The 21,609-nt window shown below is 56.1% G+C and overlaps 1 protein-coding gene across 3 annotated transcripts; it reads right to left on the bottom strand.

The window, feature by feature from the left end:
• Positions 1 to 96: 96 nt before the first annotated feature.
• Positions 97 to 21,541, bottom strand: RAVER1 (ribonucleoprotein, PTB binding 1). 3 transcript variants are annotated; one of them, XM_033199421.1, is made up of 14 exons: positions 21,198 to 21,541; positions 18,673 to 18,739; positions 15,279 to 15,748; positions 7,393 to 7,584; positions 7,168 to 7,297; positions 6,671 to 6,765; positions 5,589 to 5,676; positions 5,106 to 5,317; positions 4,916 to 5,009; positions 4,713 to 4,840; positions 3,286 to 3,360; positions 2,122 to 2,265; positions 1,567 to 1,650; positions 97 to 1,477 (listed from the first exon to the last, which is right to left on the bottom strand). In XM_033199421.1, exons 1-14 carry the CDS (start codon positions 21,465 to 21,467, stop codon positions 1,331 to 1,333), a joined length of 2,196 nt encoding a protein of 731 aa, XP_033055312.1. In that variant the 5' UTR covers positions 21,468 to 21,541; the 3' UTR covers positions 97 to 1,330. The 3 variants fall into 3 exon arrangements, with proteins under 3 accessions (XP_033055312.1, XP_033055310.1, XP_033055311.1); XM_033199419.1 differs by having other exon boundaries at positions 4,713 to 5,009; XM_033199420.1 differs by lacking the exon at positions 18,673 to 18,739 and adding an exon at positions 17,417 to 17,483 and having other exon boundaries at positions 4,713 to 5,009; positions 21,198 to 21,518.
• Positions 21,542 to 21,609: the final 68 nt, after the last annotated feature.

Here is a 21,609-nt window from a genome sequence, read left to right as displayed (position 1 = left end):
AAGAGCAGGGCGGGATCCAGCTCAGGTAAACCCGCGGGGCCATCCCAGACCTCCTACTCAGTCCCACTGTTTGTCCCAAGAACCAGCCAACTCTGATTTCTTTAAAACCATTTACTTACAAACTTTAATTCAGCAAAGGTCCGTGTGGGGAGATTGGGGTGGGGTCGGGGGAATAGTCCCCTTGGAGTGGATGTGGACCCCCAGAGTCAAGGGAGGGAAGCTGGTGGCCCAGTTGGCTGGGGGCAAGGCCCAGGGTCACCTCAGGTGGACAGGTCCTGCTGGTGGGCGGGCCCAGAGCTTATCTTCATGGAGTGCTGGTTTCTGGCACTGGGCTGAAAGGAGGCCAGCTCCCAGGATCTGGCCTGGGGTGGGCAGCAGAATTCAAGAATTCATCTTCAACAAGGGAGTGAAAGCAGAGGCTCTGGGAGATGGGCATAATGTCCGACTCCCACAGACAGACAGCAGGGGATTGGCAGAGAAAGCCCATCTCTGCACCCAGGCCCAGGCAGGAGGGGGTGGTGGGGCTGGTTCGCCAAGATGAAGGCTTTACCCTTCTACTGTCCCCAGGGTGGAGATCCTAGGTAGGGTGGCCCAATCCCTAGGCCAGAGCTGTTTGGTCCATAGTCAAGCTCCCAGAGCTTGGCATCTGTGGCTCTGGCCAGCAGGGCCTGGGGCCCAGCTTTTAAGGCATCAGAAGGGGAGGGGGCTGCGGCAGGGACCCCGGGCCCCGGGGCTAGGGTATTGGCCAGATGGGCAGGCAGGGGCAGGAGACAGCCATGCCTGCAGCAGATGTGGGAAAAAGAGCTATTTCAAACTGCAAAGTGTGGAATGGTGGCCCGGACAGGCCGGACCCTGAAGGAATCACAGCTGGGGGTTGTCCGCGGTGGTTTTAAAAATAAAAATTAGAAAAGGAAACAGAAGTCAGTTGTCAAAGTTAAAAAAAAGGAGACAGTGTCTGTATCCTCACGGGAGGTCAGGGAAACCTCCAAGGCACTCGAAAGGCCAAAATTACAGGATCAACGAGGCAGGAGGGCTCCGGAGAGACGGGCACATCGGAAGAGGAGATGGGGGAGGGAGAGCAGGCCGGGGCCCCTCTCTCTTAAGGCTGCAGGGTTTCGGTGTGGGGAGCAAGCCAGAGGTGCAATGAGGCCTCCAGACTCCCCCACACCCCTTGGGCTCCTGGGGCTCCAGCTGATTGGTCAGTAAAGTCTTTCAGAGATTTTTCTATTACCGAAAGAGAGAAAATGGTTTAAAAAAACACAAAACAAAACACCAGAAAACCCAAAAGCGATTTGGTGCAGGCCCTTGAGTTATCTCTGGCGCCAGCCACTTAGAAAATCCTCTTCCGCTTCAGGTAGGAGTCCGCGTAGTGCCCGCCGAGGCCCTGGGAGTGCTGGCCCACATAGCTGCCTTCTGGGCTGGGCTCGGGCGAGGGCAGTAGGTGGGCAAAGCTGCGTTTCTGGCCGCCCAGTGGGGTCTGGAGACAGAGGGCAGGGTGGGGCAGGTCAGGGGCCGCTGGGGGGCCGGGGCTCCCCAGCCCTGCATGTCCCCACCCCCTGCCTGTACCTTCAGCAGGTGGCTGTGACCATTAGGCCCGGGGCTGAGGCCCAGGAGCCCTTCTCCGGAGCCCAGTGGGGAAGAGCCGATTGCCTGGAAGAAATGGAGAGGTGGAACAGGTTACTCCCTGGGCCCAGAGGAAGCACCCCTCCCGCCCCCCGCCCCCACCCTCCCTGCCCTCCCTGTCCCCGCACACGAAGGGTTTCAGGTTTCAGGTTCAAATCTTGCTTCTGCTACTTTCTAGCCATGAGACCTGGGGGCCAATTGCTCCATTTTATTTGAGCCTCAGTTTTCTCATCTGTCAAATGGGGTCAAGTAGCACCCACAGCCTGGGCTGTAGAGGGAGGAAGTGACAGAAAGCCTGGAAGGCTGGCAGTGCTAGGTGCTTGATGCACAGGGTGGATAGAGGACAACAGGCTGTTGCTACTCCACCCTGAGCACGACCAACCCCTGCCACCACCCCAGCTTTGGCCTGGGTACCAAGGGTCACAGAGCCCTGGTGGCAGGCACCCCTGAATCGCAGCTGTCCCAGGGTGCCTGTGTTCAGCCAGAGAGGCTCCTCACCTTGCTGAGGTGGCTCTGCTTGAGGCCAGCCTGCAGGCCGCTGGTGAAGTAGGAAGTGGGCGAGCCTGAATAGAAGTGAGAGAGGGGGCCCCCGCCACTCCCACCGCTGCTCCGTTCACCGAAGCCACTGGGCGGGGGGGACATCTGTGGAAGAAGGGTTGGTGGAGTGAAGCGGACAATTGTAGTACCCAGCCCTGTGTATATGATCCTCCAAAATGATTCTGGGCTTTTTTTTTTTTTTGAGATGGAGTTTCGCTCTTGTTGCCCAGGCTGCAGTACAATGGCATGATCTCGCTCACTGCAACCTCTGCCTCCCAGGTTCCAGCGATTCTTCTGCCTCAGCCTCCCAAGTAGCTGGGATTACAGGCATGTGCCACCATGCCCAGCTAATTTTTTGTATTTTAGTAGAGATGGGGTTTCTCTATGTTGGTCAGACTGGTCTCAAACTCGTGACCTCAGGTGATCCACCGGCCTTGGCCTCCCAAAGTGCTGGGATTACAGGCGTGAGCCACCATGCCCAGCAATTCTGGGTTTTGCAAAGACTAGCTTTGGCTAATAGGACTGAGGAGAGCTGGCATGTGGGTACCCGCCTCCTCTTCCTCCTCCAGGAACCCGGGGATCATCACTGCACGAAGGGACACAGAGAAACTGTCCCAGTTTATGGAGGCCAAATATGTGAGGCCATGTAGCTCACTGAGGCCCAGGTGAGTGCCAGGGACCGCCCACTGCCCCACAGAGTGGCAAGAAGTAATACAATGCCTGGCACGGCATGGTGGCTCATGCCTGTGATCCTAGCACTTTTGGAGGCCAAGGTGGGAGGATTGCTTGAGCCTAGGAGGTCCAGACCAGCCTGGGCAACATAGGGAGACTTCGTCTCCACAAAAAGTACAAAAATTAACCATCACGGTGGTGAGTGCCTATGGTCTCAGCTACTCAGGAGGCTGAGGTAGGAGGATCGCTTGAGCCCAGGAGTTTGAAGCCGCAGTGAGCTATGATGGAGCCACTGCACTCCAGCCTGGGCAACACAGTGAGATCCTATCTCAAAAAACCCCACAAAGAACACACAAAATACAAGGTCTGCTTATTCTAGGCTACTAAGTCAGGGCACAGCCTGTCATGTAATAAAAGCTGATTGCTACACACACCATACCAGGTGGCTCTTACCTTGTGTCGGCTGGGTCCGTGAGGCCCAAGGGCTGGTTCCCGTGGGTGGGAGAAGAGCCGCCGTGGTCCCACGTCCTGAATCCAAGTGGGAGAAGCACAATGGGTTGGAGTCTGTCCCAGCCTCACCCCTGGCTGAACTCCGCTGGCAGAGCTGTCATCAGGGAAGACAGCCCCCACCACTCTGGGACCAGGAAGAGGCAAATTGGGGGCTGGATGCAGCTTGGCCCCAGGGATGGCTGCTGTGAAGGGGGTGCCCCCACGGGTCTAAGTGTTTGGAGTTTCCCAGGCAAGCTGGGAATTCGAGCTATGTGGACTCTTGTAGTTTTCCTGTGTTGGCGTTAATTTCCGTTGTTATTTGTTTGAAATCCAGAGGGGGCCAAACATCACCCAGGTGACCTATGGGCGGCCAGTTTGCAATTTCTTTTTTTTTTTTTTTGAGACGGGGTTTCGCTCTTGTTGTCCAGGCTGGAGTGCAATGGCGCCATCTCGGCTCACCGCAACCTTCACCTCCTGGGTTCAAGCAATTCTCCTGCCTCAGCCTCCCTAGTAGCTGGGATTACAGGCATGTGCCACCACGCCCAGCTAATTTTGTATTTTTAGTAGCAACAGGGTTTCTCCATGTTGGTCAGGCTGGTCTTGAACTCCCGACCTCAGGTGATCCGCCCGCCTCGGCCTCCCAAAGTGCTGGGATTACAGGTGTGAGCCACCACACCTGGCCCAGTTTGTAATTTCTGACCTGCCAAGGAGTTTGGCGTCATAGAAGGACCAAATTTCCAGGAGCACAAACAGGAATCAAAGGTGAGAGAGCGGGACAGAAAAGGTAAGCCCTGTCTCTGAGGAGAGACAGTGTGGCATAAGTCCTCTTGGGAGAGAAAGACAGAATCAGGATGACAGACTGAGACGCAAGATCCTCCAGGTCTTGGGAATGGACAGACAGGCAGGTGGACCGGGAAGCAGGGGGTGATGTGCAGAGAGACAGGAAACTTTAAGGGCATGAGGCCGGGCGTGGTGGCTCTTGCCTGTAATCCCAGCACTTTGGGAGGCTGAGGTGGGCGGCTCACTTGAGGTCAGGAGTTTGAGACCAGCCTGGACAACACAATAAGACTCTGTCTCTACCAAAAATTTAAAAATTAGTTGGGCATGGAGGCGCATGTCTGTGGTCCCAGCTCCTCGGGAGGCTGAGGTGTGAGGATCGCTTGAGCCCAGGAGGTTGAGGCTGCAGTGAGCTATGATAGCACCACTGCCCTCCAGCCAGGGCAACATAGGGGGACCGTCTCTAAAAAAAACAGAAAGAAAAGCAGAGACCATATCCGGCACGTTCCCTGTCGCCTCCCTAGCACATGGCCTGGCATAGTCCATCCTAGAGAAATATCAGTTTGGAGAATGATTTGGCCTCAGGGGACAGAGAGCTGCAGCCAGGCACTCACCGAAGGGTAGTCGAAGCCGTAGCTGTCAGACAGCCCTGGTTCGGGGGGCAGGCGGGCGCTGCTGAGGGGGCTGAGCAGGCGGGACTTGAGCTGGAAGGCTTTGCTGCTGCTGCTGCCACCTCCAGGGGCTGGGGGGTTAGGTGGGGGGCCCTCAGCTGGGCGGCGGCTTCTCCCGGCGCCTCCCCAGCCCCGGGCCTCCTTACCCGCCAGGTTGCTGGCCGGGAGCAGGCTGTGTAGGTTCAGGTAGGGATTCAGGGGAATCCGGTAGTCCTTGGGGGGCTCCCCCAGCAGTGAGACCTGTGGCAGGAGGGCCAGATTCGCAAGGGCCCCCAGGAAAGGGGACTCTGTGGAACAGGAGGCTGGTGTGGTGCCGCGCGCAGGGCAGGGCCTTACCCCAGGGGGCGTCGGCAGAGGCCCACTGTCTTTCTGGAGGCCTCTGAGGCCAGAGCCTCGGAGCCCCACAGGGGCGGGGGGAGGAGTGAGCTGGGCCGCTGGGGGACCCAAGCCCAGGGCCTCCCGGTCACCCCCAGCAGGGCCAAGCACGGATGGCAGCAGGGGTGGTGGCTTTCCTCGCCGGGGCGGCAGCTCCGGGGGCAGGCCCCCTCCTAGGGAGGGAAGGAGGATTTCAGTGGCCCAGGCTCACAGGACCCCTCTCCCCAGGGCCCTCCAACTCCCACCTGGACCAGGGCCCAGTGGTCAAGAGACAAATCCATGCTGGCCACTGAGCAGAGCTCATGCCTGGGCCCTGGGGGGGACACCCAACTGATGGACCAGGGCGCAGGAACCCACAGAGGTTGGGTCACTCGCCCAAGGCTACGTAGCAAGGAAGGAAGCGGAAGTGGCTGGGGGACACCGTGTGGACAGGGTCTGCGTTACCTGCAGGCAGCTCCCCGAGGAGGGGGTTGGCTGGCTGGGCCCCAGGCTGGAGGGCGCCCAGAGGTGAGTCTCCCAGGATGCCGGGCTTCTAGGGACAGAGCAGACAGTTGCAGATGGCGGCAGGGTGGCCCAGGGAAGCAGACAGGTGTGGCCCAGAGTCTTGGCAGACACACCCCGACTCCAGGGCTCGGCCGGTCCTGGGCAGACAGGCATGGGGTTCCCCAGCGCCCGCCACACTCCAACCCCATCATTCGTCCCATTAGCCATGGTGACCGAGGGTCTCCTGAGCGCCAGGCCCCAGTTCCCTGGCCAATGATTACAGCACACACAGTATCAACTGCAGCCACATGGAATGGGACAGCCATACAATGTTTCAGCCACTTTCAGTCACAGAAGGCCAGACCCACAGGCTCATGTACTCTGTCAGTTACCACCAGACAGACAGACTGACACTACTGACTTAGAATCCAGGGAACCACACCAGACAGGGCGGAGCATGGGTGGATGTCTGTGTGTGTGCGTGTGCGTGCGTGCGCGCGCATCTGTCTTTGTTTCTGCGTGTGTGAGTCTTGTGTCTATGTGTGTCTTTGACTTATGTCTATGTCTGTCTGTGTGTGTGTATATCTGCATCTTTGTATGTGTGAGTCTGCATGTATACCTGTGTTTCTAGGTGTGAGTTGTGTGTGTGCGTTTGTGTATGTGCGCGCGCACTGAGGGGATAGACCTGGTTTCTTCCCCAGGTGGCTCTTCCACAGGGGAGCTTCCGAGCAGTCTATTCACAAAGTGGTGCCCAGCAGCCGCGCTCCCAGCCCACACCCAGTTTCAGGCTGTAAATGGGCGTGTCCAGGTCCCGACCCCACCCCAGGCACCAAGTCCAGGGGCCCTCTCCAGAATGGAGAGATTGCCGGAGGGGGATGGGGATGTGGGTGGGAAAGGCAGGGGCTGGGGGGAGTCAGCCTCACCCAGGTTCTGGGCCCCCAGGGCACAGCCAGAGGTCCCCCCACCCCACCAATCTCGCCAACTGTGTTGAAAAGAGCAAGGAGGGGCTGTAGAGTGGTGGGTGAGGGGGACGCGTGTGTTACCTTCTGGCCCTGGGTCTGCAGGGCGAGCTGCAGCAGCACCGTGGACAGGGCTGGCCCACTGAGCAGCGGCATGGCTGGGGGAGCACCCAGGAGGCCTGCAGGGAGACACAGGAGGATGGGTGGGGGTCCCTGTGTCCTCCCTGCCCCGCCTCATGAAACACTGCCCTGAACCCAGTGAAGGGGCAGGAAACTGATGCTCTAGGGCTGGGGGGTGGGCAGTGGACTTGCCCAAAGGAAGGGCCTAGAAGGAGCAGAGGCTAGTCCAGTGAAGGCCAGGCCCCTCTTGCCAGCACCCCAGCTCACTGCAGGCCGCTGTGTGGCCCTGGTCCCGGCCCCCAGTTGTGGACAACAGCAGCTCCCCCTATGACTCCACAACCCCCTCAGCCCTACTCCTGGGCTCCTGTCACTGTGGCCAAGATGAGCAGTTTCGGGGAGTGCCGGGGACAGTGCTGCAGCCCGTTCTGCACAGTGGGGGACCCCGCCCAGCCCCACCTTACCCTGCTTCCCCCCCGCACTGCCGTGGAGCAGGGGGTTGAGCAGCAGCTGGAGGGAGGCAGACGGGCCCAGGTTGTTGAGCAGCTGCAGGATGTTGGGCTCAGGGAGGAGTCCCTTCCCCCGATTGAGGGCCTGCAGGAACAGAGCAGCTCAGAGCGCCGCTGGGGCCCTGATATCCCCATGAGGCTCCCATCCCCACCCCTCCACCCCTGCCCACACAGGCTCACCGTGGCCTGGGCAGCGATGAGAGCGGCCAGCATACTGCGGCCGGGGGGCCCAGGGGCACAGAAGGAGACTCGCAGGTGGCTGCCCCCCAGGGCCAGACCGTCCGCCTGCTGCTGTGCCTCCTCCGCCATCTCAGCCGTCTCATACTCCAGCACCGCGAAACCCTTCAGCTGCCCGTCCTGGCCGCACGCCAGCTGCCGGAGGAAGGCAGGCAGTCATGAGCACCTGGGCAGCAGTGACTGCACCACCCCAGGAAGTGACAACCGTAACCAGACTCTGCTGCCCCATGAGGGTGAATTCCACACCAGGCCTTCACTGCCCTGCGCCTCGCTCCTGCATCAGCTCCTCTGATCTTCCCAATGACCCTGGGCGGCTGCATCATACCCATTTATCAGAGAAGGCAACTGAGGCACAGAGAGGTCAGCGCACTCAAGGCCACGCAGCTGGAGGGAGGATGGAGCTGGGAGCCGCCTCACCACCAAAGCCAAGGCCACGGCCGGACGCAGTGGCTCACACATGTAATACCAGCACTCTGGGAGGCTGAGGCAGATGGATCATGAGGTCAGGAGATCGAGACCATCCTGGCTAACACAGTGAAACCCCGTCTCTACTAAAAATACAAAAAATTAGCCGGCATGGTGGCACGTGCCTATAGTCCCAGCTACTCGGGAGGCTGAGGCAGAAGAATCGCACCACTGCACTCCAGCCTGGGTAACAGAGTGAGACTCTGTCTCAAAAAAAAAAAAAGGCCACAGAGGGACTTGGGGGATGTCAAAGTACACCAAAATGCAAACTGGGGAAAGAGGCACGTGGCTTTGGGGTGTCACCCAACCACCAGCCTCAGGCCAAGGACACTGTAGCTGGGGCTGGGAGGGGTGCCCAGCCCGTGGGTGAGGCAGGTGGCTTCCAAGCTTGGGTTCCAGGCTGCTGGTACCAGATACACAGGTCACACAGCCAGGGAGCAGCAAGCACAGAGGCACGGCCAAGCCAGGGAGGTCTCTCCGTCTCCTGTGACATCAGCCACTTAGTTCTTCCAGACCACAGCCCCCAACCCAGAACCCTGGGGCCAGATGTGTTCCAGGACTGAGAAGTTTTGGACATTAGAAAATCAGAGAGGCTGAGCAAAGTGGCTCACGCCTATAATCCCAACACTTTGGGAGGCTGAGGTGGGCGCATCATTTGAGGTCGAGTTCGAGACCAGCCTGACCAACATGGCAAAACCCCATCTCTACTAAAAATACAAAATTAGCTGGGCATGGTGGCGCATGTCTGTAATCCCAGCTACTTGGGAGGCCGAGGCACGAGAATCACTTCAACACGGGAAGCAGAGGTTGCAGCGAGCCGAGATCGCACCACTGCACTCCAGCCTGGGCAACAGAGTAAGACTCCGTCTCAAAAAAAAAAAAAGAAAAAGAAAAAGAAAAAAGAAAAGAAAAGAAAAAAAGGCAGCTGTGCGCAGTGGCTCAAGCCTGTAATCCCAGCACTTTGGGAGGCCGAGGCGGGTGGATCACGAGGTCAGGAGATCGACACCATCCTGGCTAACACGGTGAAACCCTGTCTCTACTAAAAAATACAAAAAACTAGCCGGGCGAGGCGGCAGGCGCCTGTAGTCCCAGCTACTAGAGAGGCTGAGGCAGGAGAATGGCGTGAACCCAGGAGGCGGAGCTTGCAGTGAGATAAGATCTGGTGACTGCACTCCAGCCTGGGCGACAGAGCGAGACTCCATCTCAAAAAAAAAAAAAAAAAGAAAAGAAAAAAAGGCAGGCACTATCAGCGCCCTTACTTTGTAGGTGGGAAAACTCGGGCTGAGAGAGGGACAGTCCCTTGTCCAGGTCACAGTCTAGAGCACAGACAAGGCCAGGCTGACAGCCTTCATGGGACCAGCCACATCAGAGTACTGGTGATGGCTGTCCCAAGAAACAGTGCTGCAGCAGGATGTGGTGGTACCGGGCTATGGTCCCAGCTGTGGGGGGAATACTGCTTAAGCCCGGGAATTCAAGATTACAGTGAGCTATGATTGAGCCACTGTACTCCAAGGACAGAGCAAGACCCTGTTGCTTAAAAACAAAGAAAAAGAGGCCAGGCACGGTGGCTCATGCCTGTAATCCCAGCGCTTTGGGAGGCCGAGGTGGGCGGATCACCTGAGGTCAGGACCAGCCTGACTAACATGGAGAAACCCCGTCTCTGCTAAAAATACAAAATTAGCCGGGAGTGGTGGCTCATGCCTGTAATTCTAGCTACTACGGAGGCTGAAGCAAGAGAATCGCTTGAACCTGAGGCGGAGGTTGCAGTGAGCTGAGATCGCGCCATTGCACTCCAGCCTGGGCAACAAGAGCGAAACTCCGTCTCAAAAAAAAAAAAAAGATAATCAGCAAGTGGTGGGGAAGGAAGGGCTCTCGTTCCAGACAGTGGCCAAGCCAGGTAGCAATGCTAAGGGAAGTGGCTGGGCCTGGGCCCCAGCACTTGCTGAATGCCCGGGCAGCAAAGGTGCAGGTAGCAGCCCTTCACCTTGGCCCACGCCCTGTGCCAAGGTCTGGGCACAGATCTCCCATAATCACACCCATCGTTTTGTTTTGTTTTCTTTGAGACGGACTCTTGCTCTGTCGCCCCGGAGTGCAGTGATGTGAACTCAGTTTACTGTAACCTCCACCTCCTGGGTTCAAGTGATTCTCGTGCCTCAGCCTCCCCGTAGCTGGGATTACAGGCGTGCACCACCACGCCCAGCTAATTTTTTTTTTTTTTTTTTTGAGACAGAATCTCGCTCTGTCGCCCAGGCTGGAGTACAGTAGTGCGATCTCGGCTCACTGCAAACTCCGCCTCCCGGGTTCACGCCATTCTCCTGCCTCAGCCTTCCATGTAGCTGGGACTACAGGTGCCCGCCACCGCACCAGGCTAATTTTTTGTATTTTTAGTAGAGACGGGGTTTCACCGTGTTGGCCAGGCTCGTCTCGGACTCCTGACCTCAAGCAATCTGCTCGCCTTGGCCTCCCAAAGTGCTAGGTTACAGGCACGAGCCACTGTGTCCGGCCATAATCACACCCATCTTAGGGATGAGCAGAGAGAGACTTAGAGGGGTCACAGAGTGATCAAGGCCACACAATTCCTAAGTAAGGGGACTGATGTGTGAACCTCAAGCTGCCTCACTGTCAAGCCCATCCTCCATTCAAACGGGTCACCTAACGTTAAAGGTGAGCTCCTTGGAGGACATCACCTCAATGCCTGGTACTCATCAGATGCTCAACAAATGTTTGGTGAGATCAGGCCCAGTGGCTCGAATCTATAATCCCAGCACTTTGGGAGGCCGAGGCAGGAGGATCGTTTGAGCACAGGAGTTTCAGACCAGTCTGGGCAACATAGGGAGATCCCATCTTCACATAATTTTGCACCCACCACCAAGCCTGGCTAATTTTTTTTGTATTTTTAGTAGAGACAGGGTTTTTTTTTTCTGTTTTTTGTTTGTTTGTTTTTGAGACGGAGTTTCACTCTGCCACCCAGGCTGGAGTGCAGTGGCGGGATCTTGGCTCACCACAACCTCTGCCTCCCAGTTTCAGGCGATTCTTCTGCCTCAGCCTCCCAAGTAGCTGGGACCACAGGCACATGCCACCACACCCGGCTAACTTTGTTTTGTATTTTTAGTAGAGACAGGGTTTCACCATATTAGCCAGGATGGTCTTGATCTCCTGACCTCGTGATCTGCCCGCCTCGGCCTCCCAAAGCGCTGGAGGCTTGAGCCACTGTGCCCGGCCATGAGACAGGGTTTTACCATGTTGAACAGGCTGGTTTCGAACTCCTGACCTCAAGTGATCTGGGGTTACAGGCATGAGCCACTGCACCCGGCCTCTATGTAAAATTTTAAAAATCAACTGGGCATGCTGATGCATTCCTGTAGTTCCAGCTTACATGGGAAGCCAAGGCAGGAGGATCTCTTGAACCCTGGAGGTTGAGGCTGGAATGCACTCCCTCAGCCTGGACTCCTCTAGCCTGGGTGATAGAGTGAGAACCTGTCTCAAAAAAATAAATAAATAAATAAGGCCAGGCACGGTGGCTCACACCTGTAGTCCCAGCTACTCGGGAGGCTGAGGCAGGAGAATGGTGTGAACCTGGGAGGCGGAGCTTGCAGTGAGCTGAGATCACGTGACTGCACTCCAGCCTGGGCGACAGAGCAAGACTCTGTCTCAAAAAAAAAAAAAAAGAAAAAAAATGTAGTGAATGTTCCAGTGGAGAAGTGAATGGGCAGCTGTTCACAATAACCTGATCATGAAGCACTGACAACCCCATTTTGAGATGGGGAAACAGGCTAGAAGAGTACCTGTAGCTGGTCATGACCCTGTGACCTTTGATCTCCACATAAGAAGGTAAGGCCAGGCCAACACAGTGGTTCATGCCTGTAATCTCAGCACTTTGGGAGGCCGAGGTGAGCGGATCACTTGAGGTTAGGGGTTTGAGACCAGCCAGGCCAACATGGCGAAACCCCATCTCTACTAAAAGTACAAAAATTGGGTGTGGTGGCCGGCGCCTGTAATCCCAGCTACTCAGAAGGCTGAGGCTGGAGAATCACCTGAACCCGGGAGGCAGAGGATGCAGTGAGCCAAGATTGCGCCTCTGTACTCCAGACTGGGTGACACAGCGAGATTCTGTCTTAAAAAAACAAAAATAAAAAATAAATAGGCCGGGCGCGGTGGCTCAAGCCTGTAATCCCAGCACTTTGGGAGGCCGAGACGGGTGGATCACGAGGTCAGGAGATCGAGACCATCCTGGCTAATATGGTGAAACCCCGTCTCTACTAAAAAATACAAAAAACTAGCCGGGCGAGGTGGCGGGCGCCTGTAGTCCCAGCTACTTGGGAGGCTGAGGCAGGAGAATGGCGTAAACCCGGGAGGCGGAGCTTGCAGTGAGCTGAGATCCGGCCACTGCACTCCAGCCTGGGCGACAGAGCGAGACTCCGTCTCAAAAAAAAAAAAAAATAAAAAAAATAAATAAAAAGATGAGGCCATTGTGCTAACTCATCTTCTGTCCTGAGCCCGCACAGGCAGCCTGGAACGTAGCAGGTGTCCAAGAGAAGGCGGCAGAATGAATGAATGAATGAATGATGAGTAAACAGAGAGGGGGTTCCCATGGCTCATGGATACTCAGCTTTTGTTGTTTTTTTTTTGTTTCTTTGAGATGGAGTCTCGCTCTGTCACCCAGGCTGGAGTGCGGTGGCGTGATCTCCACTCACCGAAACCTCAGCCTCGTGGGTTCAAGCAATTCTTCTGTCTCAGCCTCTCAAGTAGCTGAGATTACAGGCACACACCGCCATGCCTGGCTACTTTTTTTTTTGTTGTATTTTTAGTAGAGATGGGGTTTCTCCATGTTGGTCAGGCTGGTCTCAAACTGCTGACCTCAGGTGATCCGTCTCAGCCTCCCAAAGCTTTATAAGCGTGAGCCACTGCGCTTGGCCTTTTTTTTTTTTTTTTGAGATGGAGTGTTGCTCTGTCACCCAGGCTGGAGTGCAGTGGAGCAATCTCGGCTCACTGCAAACTCTGCCTCCCAGGTACAAGCGATTCTCCTGCCTCAGCCTCCTGAGTAGCTGGGATTACAGCCCTGTGCCACTATACCTGGCTAATTTTTTTGTATTTTTAGTAGAGACGGGGTTTCACCATTTTGGCCAGGCTGGTCTTGAACTCTTGACCTCAAGTGATCCACCTGCCTCGGCCTCTCAAAGTGCTGGGATTACATGCATGAGCCATCTCACCCAGCCTGTTTCTTGTTTTAAATATAGAGATGGTGTCCTGCTATCTCACCCAGGCTCATCTTGAACTCCTGGTCTCAAGTGATCCTCCTGCCTCTGCCTCCCAACAGACACCTGGTTTAAATGGGGCACCAATACCCCACTTACACGAGAGGGACCCACTCAAAGCCACAGAGCTGGGGGTCTGAGCCCAGGACTGTTTTTTTTTTGAGATGGGGGTCTAGCTCCATTGCCCAGGCTGTAGTGTCATTGTGCTGTGGTGCGATCAAGGCTCACGGCAGCCTCAGACTCCCAGGATCAAGCGATCCTGCCACCTCAGCCTCCTGAGTAGCTGGGACTACAGGCATACCACCATACCTGTCTAATTTTTGTATAGAGAGGATTTCACCATATTGCCCAGGCTGGTCTCAAACTCCTAGGCTCAAAGGATCTGCCCACCTCAGCCTCCCAAAGTGCTGGGGTTACAGGTGTGAGTCACTGCGCCTGGCCAGGCCTACCCCTTCTAAGCCTCTGCACTGGCCTCCTCTCAGTGGTCCAAGCTCTGGAGCTAGGCTGCGGTATTCTGATCCCAGCTCTGCCAGACCCTGGCTGTTTAACTCTGGGCAAGTTACTTGACCCCTGTGTGCCTTGGTATCCTCACCTGAAAATGGGAGTAACACCTGCCTCTCAGGGTATCCTCACCTGAAAATGGGAGTAACACCTGCCTCTCAGGGTATCCTCACCTGAAAATGGGAGTAACACCTGCCTCTCAGGGTATCCTCACCTGAAAAAGGGAGTAACACCTGCCTCTCAGGGTATCCTCCCTGAAAATGGGAGTAACACCTGCCTCTCAGGGTATCCTCACCTGAAAATGGGAGTAACACCTGCCTCTCAGGGTATCCTCACCTGAAAAAGGGAGTAACACCTGCCTCTCAGGGTATCCTCACCTGAAAATGGGAGTAACACCTGCCTCTCAGGGTATCCTCACCTGAAAATGGGAGTAACACCTGCCTCTCAGGGTATCCTCACCTGAAAAAGGGAGTAACACCTGCCTCTCAGGGTATCCTCACCTGAAAATGGGAGTAACACCTGCCTCTCAGGGTATCCTCACCTGAAAATGGGAGTAACACCTGTCTCTCAGGGTATCCTCACCTGAAAATGGGAGTAACACCTGTCTCTCAGGGTATCCTCACCTGAAAATGGGAGTAACACCTGCCTCTCAGGGTATCGTCACCTGAAAACGGGAGTAACACCTGCTTCTCAGGGTTGCTACAGGACGAAGCAACTAAAGGCTATGCACTGAGTCCATAGCAAGTGCTGCAGGAATCCCCTTCAGGATCTCTGGGGATCAAGACCTTCTGGGGGCTCTTAGAGAGTGAGTCTGGCCTATTCTCGCCCCACTGCACCTGTCACAGGGCGAGGCACACACACAGAAGTGCCTGGCACATGTGGTCTGAATGAACAAGGGATTGTTTTGCCAACCCATTGTGCAAGTATTGAGTCCCTGCTTACGGAGGAGGGAAACTGTAGATCAGAGAGCCAGTGACTGGCCCGAGCTCGAGGGTGGGGCTGGGATCTAGCGAAGCCTCAGTCTCTGACCTCAAGGTTCAAATAGACTGTGGGTTCCTCTGCAGCCTCCTGAATGCCTGGCCAGGGTCTGGGACCCCATGGGAGGTTTGATGAAGGTACCAGCGAATGAGGAGGTGAGCGGTGAGCAAACCTCGAGATCCAGTTCCAAGAGTGGCCTCACCTGCATCTGACAGAGCGACAGTGAGGCCTGAAGTTGCACAGGGATTCAAATCCTCTGGCCGGATGCAGTGGCTCACGCCTGTAATCCCAGCACGTTGGGAGGCTAATGTGGGTGGATCACCTGAAGCCAGGAGTTCAAGATCAGCCTGGCCAATATGGCAATACCCCACCTCTACTAAAAATATAAAAACTATCCAGGCATGGTGGCGGGGCACCTGTAATCCCAGCTACTCTGGAGGTTAAGGCAGGAGAATCGCTTGAACCCAGGAGGCGGAGGTTGCAGTGAACTGAGATCGCACCACTGCACTCCAGCATGGTTGACAAAGTGATACTCTGTCTCAAAAAAAAAGAAAAGGTAGATGACTCCAAAGACTCCCTCAGGTGCTCTGGGCCTGGCACCTGCTCCCCAGTGCTCTCCACAAGGCTCACCTGGCAGAAGGTGGGGCTATGGACAGCTGACAGCGCCCGGCACAGAGCGTCCACATCGTTGAAGCCAGGTGGTAGGCGGTCCACACAGAGGCAGCGGGAGTGGAGAAGGGCAGGCGTCAGTTGCCCAGCATCCGTCCAGTGCACGTAGAGGGTGCGCGGTCCCAGCGGCTTGCCCAACAGGTCCGACTTGGCACGGGCAGCTGAGTCCTTCTTCATGTACTCGGCAAAGCCATACCCCTTGGAGTGGCCAGTGCGCTCACTGTAGACCAGGAAGCAGCGCTCCAGGCTGCCGAAGGGCCGCACCAACTCCTCGAACTGCTGCTGTGTGAGGCTGGGGGGCAGGTTGGCCACGCACAGCAGGGCATCCGTGGGCTGCAGCTGCACCGACAGCTCGCGCTCCCGTAAGCAGCTCTGGTGAAAAGCGTTGATTGCGGCCTCGGCCTGCTCCCCATTCAGCAGGGTCACGAAGGCTGCGGTGGGAGGAGGGCAGCGCGAGGTCAGCTGGTCCCTGAGGGCCTGCCCCTCCACCCTGCCACCCTGCAAAGCAGGTGGGACCTCCAAATGCTGGGCATTTCAGGTACCTGCCGATATGAACAGTTGCCAGCCTTGGCGACTCACACAGGCGAGCGTGCCTGCCATTGACTCCAGGCTCCACGAAGCCCACTCCCTCTCCCAGCCCTGTGTCCACCCGCACCCATAGCAGCGCCCAACTGTGGACCTGGCTCTGTCCTAGAACGCCGTGGGTCACTCGCATGATACCAAGGGCAGTGGTTAAGCCCATGCTCACTGGGGCCCAGAGTTAAGCCCCAAGCCCCAGGTGGCTTTGGGGGTATCAGTTTCCTCATCTGTCAAATGGTTATAACTTAATCATCACAACCAACATTTTGCCAGTGAGGAAACGGGCCCAGAGCAGCACCCCTGTGCCCAAGTAAGGGAGCCTGGACTTGAACCCAGGCAGGTGGACTCCAGAGCCCCACTCTACACACTGCCCACCCCGCCACCTTTCCAGGCCACCAGTGCCCTGAACCCTGCTGCCAAGTGCTGCCCCAGATTTGCAATCCACCCAGAGGCCACAGGAAGCTTTGTTCAAAATGATAATCAGATCACGCCACATCCATCTGGTGGCTTCTAGCTGCAGGGTGCAGTGCAGCCTGCGTGGGCTCGCTGACCTCCCCTCCCATCTCACCACTGCTATCTGGACCACACCAGGCACGCTCCAAAGGGGTCTTCGCAGCTGCTGTTCCCTGAGCATGGAACACTGAGCCCCACCTCCTCACCTGGCTAACCTGAACCCACACAGGTAGAAACCCTGTCTCTACTAAAAATACAAAAATTAGCCGGGTGTGGTGGCACATGTCTATAATCCCAGCTACTTGGGAGGCTGAGGCAGAGGAATGGGCTGAACCCAGGAGGCAGAGGTTGTAGCGAACCAAGATCACACCACTGCACTCCAGCCTGGCGACAGAGCAAGACTCCATCTCAAAAAACCAAAAACCAAAACAAAACAAAAACACACAAGCATGGGTGACTGGCTGGGTAAGGAAGAGGCAAGAGGGGTAGGAAGAGAATGAACCCATGGCCAAACGTTGTCAAGAATTAGCTCAAGGCCGGGCGCGGTGGCTCAAGCCTGTAATCCCAGCACTTTGGGAGGCCGAGACGGGCGGATCACGAGGTCAGGAGATCGAGACCATCCTGGCTAACACGGTGAAACCCCGTCTCTACTAAAAATACAAAAACTAGCCGGGTGAGGTGGCGGGTGCCTGTAGTCCCAGCTACTCGGGAGGCTGAGGCAGGTGAATGGCGTAAACCCGGGAGGCGGAGCTTGCAGTGAGCTGAGATCTGGCCACTGCACTCCAGTCCGGGCGACAGAGCAAGACTCCGCCTCAAAAAAAAAAGAATTAGCTCAATGCCAAGCGAGTGGAGTAGGAAGAGAATCAGCCCAATGCCCAATGTTCTTCAAGGAGAACATGAAGGCTGTCCCAAGATGACAGGATGACAGGCAGATTGGGGCAACCTGCCATTTTGGCCTGGGGGGCAATACTGGGCCTGAAGTTCAGAGCAGCAGACAGTGAGCCAGGGCCCTCCCATCTTCAGGGACGGTCATTCCCTGCCCTGGCCCACCCCATGGCCCCACAAACCTGTCCCTTTGTATTTGTCCACAAAACAGTATTTGAGCTCATAGTCACTGAGCAGGTCATGTACTTCCTGTGGAGATACAAGACAAAAGACAGGGAGTTACTGGAGATGGAAGGGGGCAACTCGGTGCCGCCCTCATAGCTGCCACCAGCTATGAAGGCAGGTCAATTACCACCCCCCATTTTACCATTGAGGAAACTGAGGCTTGATGCAGTAATTTGGCCAAGGTCATTCTGCTCACACCTGGCAGAGCTGGGATTCAGAACCTGGCTGCAGACTGTGCTATTACCCAGGCAACATGCTCTTAAAGGGTATATCTTTAGCTTGCTGGGTGGGGTGGCTCATGCTTATAATCCCAGCACTTTGGGAGGCCGAGGCGGGTGGATCACCTGAGGTCAGGAGTTCGAGACCAGCCTGGCCAACATGGTGAAACCTTGTCTCTACTAAAAATACAAAAATTAGCCGGGTGTGGTGGCACATGTCTATAATCCCAGCTACTTGGGAGGCTGAGGCAGAGGAATGGGCTGAACCCAGGAGGCAGAGGTTGTAGCGAACCAAGATCACACCACTGCACTCCAGCCTGGCGACAGAGCAAGACTCCATCTCAAAAAACCAAAAACCAAAACAAAAACAAAAACACACAAGCATGGGTGACTGGCTGGGTAGGAAGAGGCAAGAGGGGTAGGAAGAGAATGAACCCATGGCCAAACGTTGTCAAGAATTAGCTCAAGGCCGGCGCGGTGGCTCAAGCCTGTAATCCCAGCACTTTGGGAGGCCGAGACGGGCGGATCACGAGGTCAGGAGATCGAGACCATCCTGGCTAACACGGTGAAACCCCGTCTCTACTAAAAATACAAAAACTAGCCGGTGAGGTGGCGGGTGCCTGTAGTCCCAGCTACTCGGAGGCTGAGGCAGGTGAATGGCGTAAACCCGGAGGCGGAGCTTGCAGTGAGCTGAGATCTGGCCACTGCACTCCAGTCCGGGCGACAGAGCAAGACTCCGCCTCAAAAAAAAAAGAATTAGCTCAATGCCAAGCGAGTGGAGTAGGAAGAGAATCAGCCCAATGCCCAATGTTCTTCAAGGAGAACATGAAGGCTGTCCCAAGATGACAGGATGACAGGCAGATTGGGGCAACCTGCCATTTTGGCCTGGGGGGCAATACTGGCCTGAAGTTCAGAGCAGCAGACAGTGAGCCAGGGCCCTCCCATCTTCAGGGACGGTCATTCCCTGCCCTGGCCCACCCCATGGCCCCACAAACCTGTCCCTTTGTATTTGTCCACAAAACAGTATTTGAGCTCATAGTCACTGAGCAGGTCATGTACTTCCTGTGGAGATACAAGACAAAAGACAGGGAGTTACTGGAGATGGAAGGGGGCAACTCGGTGCCGCCCTCATAGCTGCCACCAGCTATGAAGGCAGGTCAATTACCACCCCCCATTTTACCATTGAGGAAACTGAGGCTTGATGCAGTAATTTGGCCAAGGTCATTCTGCTCACACCTGGCAGAGCTGGGATTCAGAACCTGGCTGCAGACTGTGCTATTACCAGGCAACATGCTCTTAAAGGGTATATCTTTAGCTTGCTGGGTGGGGTGGCTCATGCTTATAATCCCAGCACTTTGGGAGGCCGAGGCGGGTGGATCACCTGAGGTCAGGAGTTCGAGACCAGCCTGGCCAACATGGTGAAACCTTGTCTCTACTAAAAATACAAAAATTAGCCAGGAGTGGCTACTGGTGGCGCCACTGGTTATAGGTGGCGCACACCTATAATCCTAGCTACTCGGGAGGCTGAGGTAGGAGAACTGCTTGAACCCAGAAGGCAGAGGTTGCAGTGTGCCATTGCACTCCAGCCTGGGCGACAAAGGGAGACACTGTCTCAAAAAAAAAAAAAAAAAAAAGCCGGACTCATGCCTGTAATTCCAGCACTTTGGAGGCCGAGGCGGGAGGATCACGAGATCAAGAGATCGAAACCATCCTGGCCAACAAGGAGAAACCCCGTCTCTACTAAAAATACAAAACCACAGCTGGATGTAGTGGAGTGCGCCTGTTGTCCTAGCTACTTGGAAGACTGAGGCAGGACAATCGCTTGAACCTGGGAGGTGAAGGTTGCAGTGAGCAGAGATCAAGCCACTGCACTCTAGCCTGGCTACAGAGTAAGACTCCATCTAAAAAAAAAACAAAAAACAAAAAAGGAGTATGCCTTTAGGGAAGTCATTTAACCTCCATGAACCTCCTTTTGCAAGATTCACTGTTTCCAACAACTCTGTAAGCGAAGTATTAACAAACTCATGTTGTACATGAGAAAACCTAGGCTAGGAGAAGTGAAGAGATCGGCTGGAGGCCATGCAGTTGGGCAGCACGGCCACCCACGGGTACCTGACTGGGAAGCCCACCTACTAGTAAGCCCCACATTCTGTGGGTTCACATGCCTCCCAATTTCCTCCTCCTGATAAGGCTGCCCTCTTGCAAGCCAGCTCATTTATTTTCTTTTTTTTTTAGAGACAGGGTCTTGCTCTGTCACCTAGGCTAGAGTGCAGTAGCACGATCATAGCTCACTGCAGCCTCAACCTCCTAGGCTCAAGTGATCCTCCCACCACAGCCTCCTGAGTAGCTGGGACTACAGGCACGCACCACCATGCCTAATTATTTAAAATTTTTTGTAGAGATGGGGGTTTCACTATGCTGCCCAGGTTAGTCTTGAACCCTTGGGCTCAAGACAGCCTCTTGCCTCAGTCTCTCAAAGTGCTGGGATTAAAGGGATGAGCCACCGTGCCCAGCCTCAAGCCAGCTTTGAAGGCAAAGTGCTGGGGCGTGCTGGGGCGTGCTGGGGCCAGATACACTATGCATCTTGCAGGAGAAACAATGTGTTTCCTGCTTAGAGACTGCAGACACTGAGAGGAAGCCCCAGAAACAAACCTGACCATCCTTAATGATGCCTGCCCCGGTCTGTCCCTAAATTCAGCCCCTCCCAAAATCCCTGGGGTCCCACTAGCCAGGTGCCCACCCATGGGCAGGGAGGGCCAGTGGCAGGTGTGCTGGTGGGCCAGAGAACAGGGATTCTCAGCAGAAGGAAGCGAGGACCTGTTTCACCGCCGTAGGGCAGGGCAGTATAGATGCCATTTCCCCGGGTCCAAAGAGCATTGGGAAGCGCTGCCCCATGCTGGCCCCATGAGAAGGGCACTCCTAGCAGGAAGATTAGCCACGAGGGGATCCATAGAACACAGGCCCCGCTTCCTTCCTGTAGGTCTGTAGGCTGGTGGCAGGAGTCCCCATTTTCCCAAATTAATCCTGAGGTTTTGGGGGCTGAGACCCAGGGGCTGCTGTTACTTCCGGATTTATCTCTGAGAGCAGTGAATAAACGCGTGAGATGGAGGGGCATACTCTCCGCAGTCCTGAAACTTCTGGATTTGAGGTCCCACTACCCTGTGGTAGAGTGGGTGGAGAAAAGCATCATCCAAGCAGGGGGCAACTGGTGGTCCAGTGTACCAGCCCATTCACAATTCCCCAACAGGACCAAAGCTGTCCGCCCCCTTCCATCACTTGGTGTCGACCAAGCCTGTGGTCGCCCCTAGCAACGCCCTCTCTCACTTCACAGCCGGTTTCCTCTTTCATCACCGCCCCCCCACATCCCGCTCTTGGTCTCTCTCGATCCCGCGTGGATCCAGTGCTTGGACGCCCCCGCCAACGACCCCCGCGCACCTCAGCGTTGGTGTCGCCCAGTTCCCCCCGCGCACGCGCACCGTGGTATTTCCCGCCACGCTCCTACACCGCCCCCCCCCAATACCTGGTTGGTCACGTCCCCCGGGAGGCCCCGGATCAGTATCTTGCGGCGGTTACGGAACTGGCGCTCGGTGTGTTCCAGGCGTTTCCGGATCTCTTCTGGATCTAGAGGCGGCAGCTCTTCTTCGGGCGCCCGGCGCTCTGCGGCATCGCCGGCTTCGACCTCGGCCCCAGACTTCGGGCTCAGCGGGGGCCGGTGAGTAACGGACACGTCCGCTGCCATCTTGGGAAACCCGGCGCCTTCTGGGACCAGCGAGCCGGGGCGGAGCGGCATAGAGCGGCAACGAAGGCGCGCCCGTCGATTGGCTGAGAGAAGCCCCACCTCGTTCCCTCCCCCCTTATCCCATTGGCTAAGCCCCAGCCCGCCTCTCAGGAGTTCAAGCTGCGTCTGCGCGCCACAGACCCCGCCCCCTTCC

Source organism: Trachypithecus francoisi, unplaced genomic scaffold (assembly GCF_009764315.1).
Source record: "Trachypithecus francoisi isolate TF-2019V2 unplaced genomic scaffold, Tfra_2.0 Lachesis_group5, whole genome shotgun sequence".
NCBI lineage: Eukaryota > Metazoa > Chordata > Mammalia > Primates > Cercopithecidae > Trachypithecus > Trachypithecus francoisi.
Note: the sequence above shows the minus strand (reverse complement) of the source record. Positions and strands in the feature narration are given on the sequence as shown.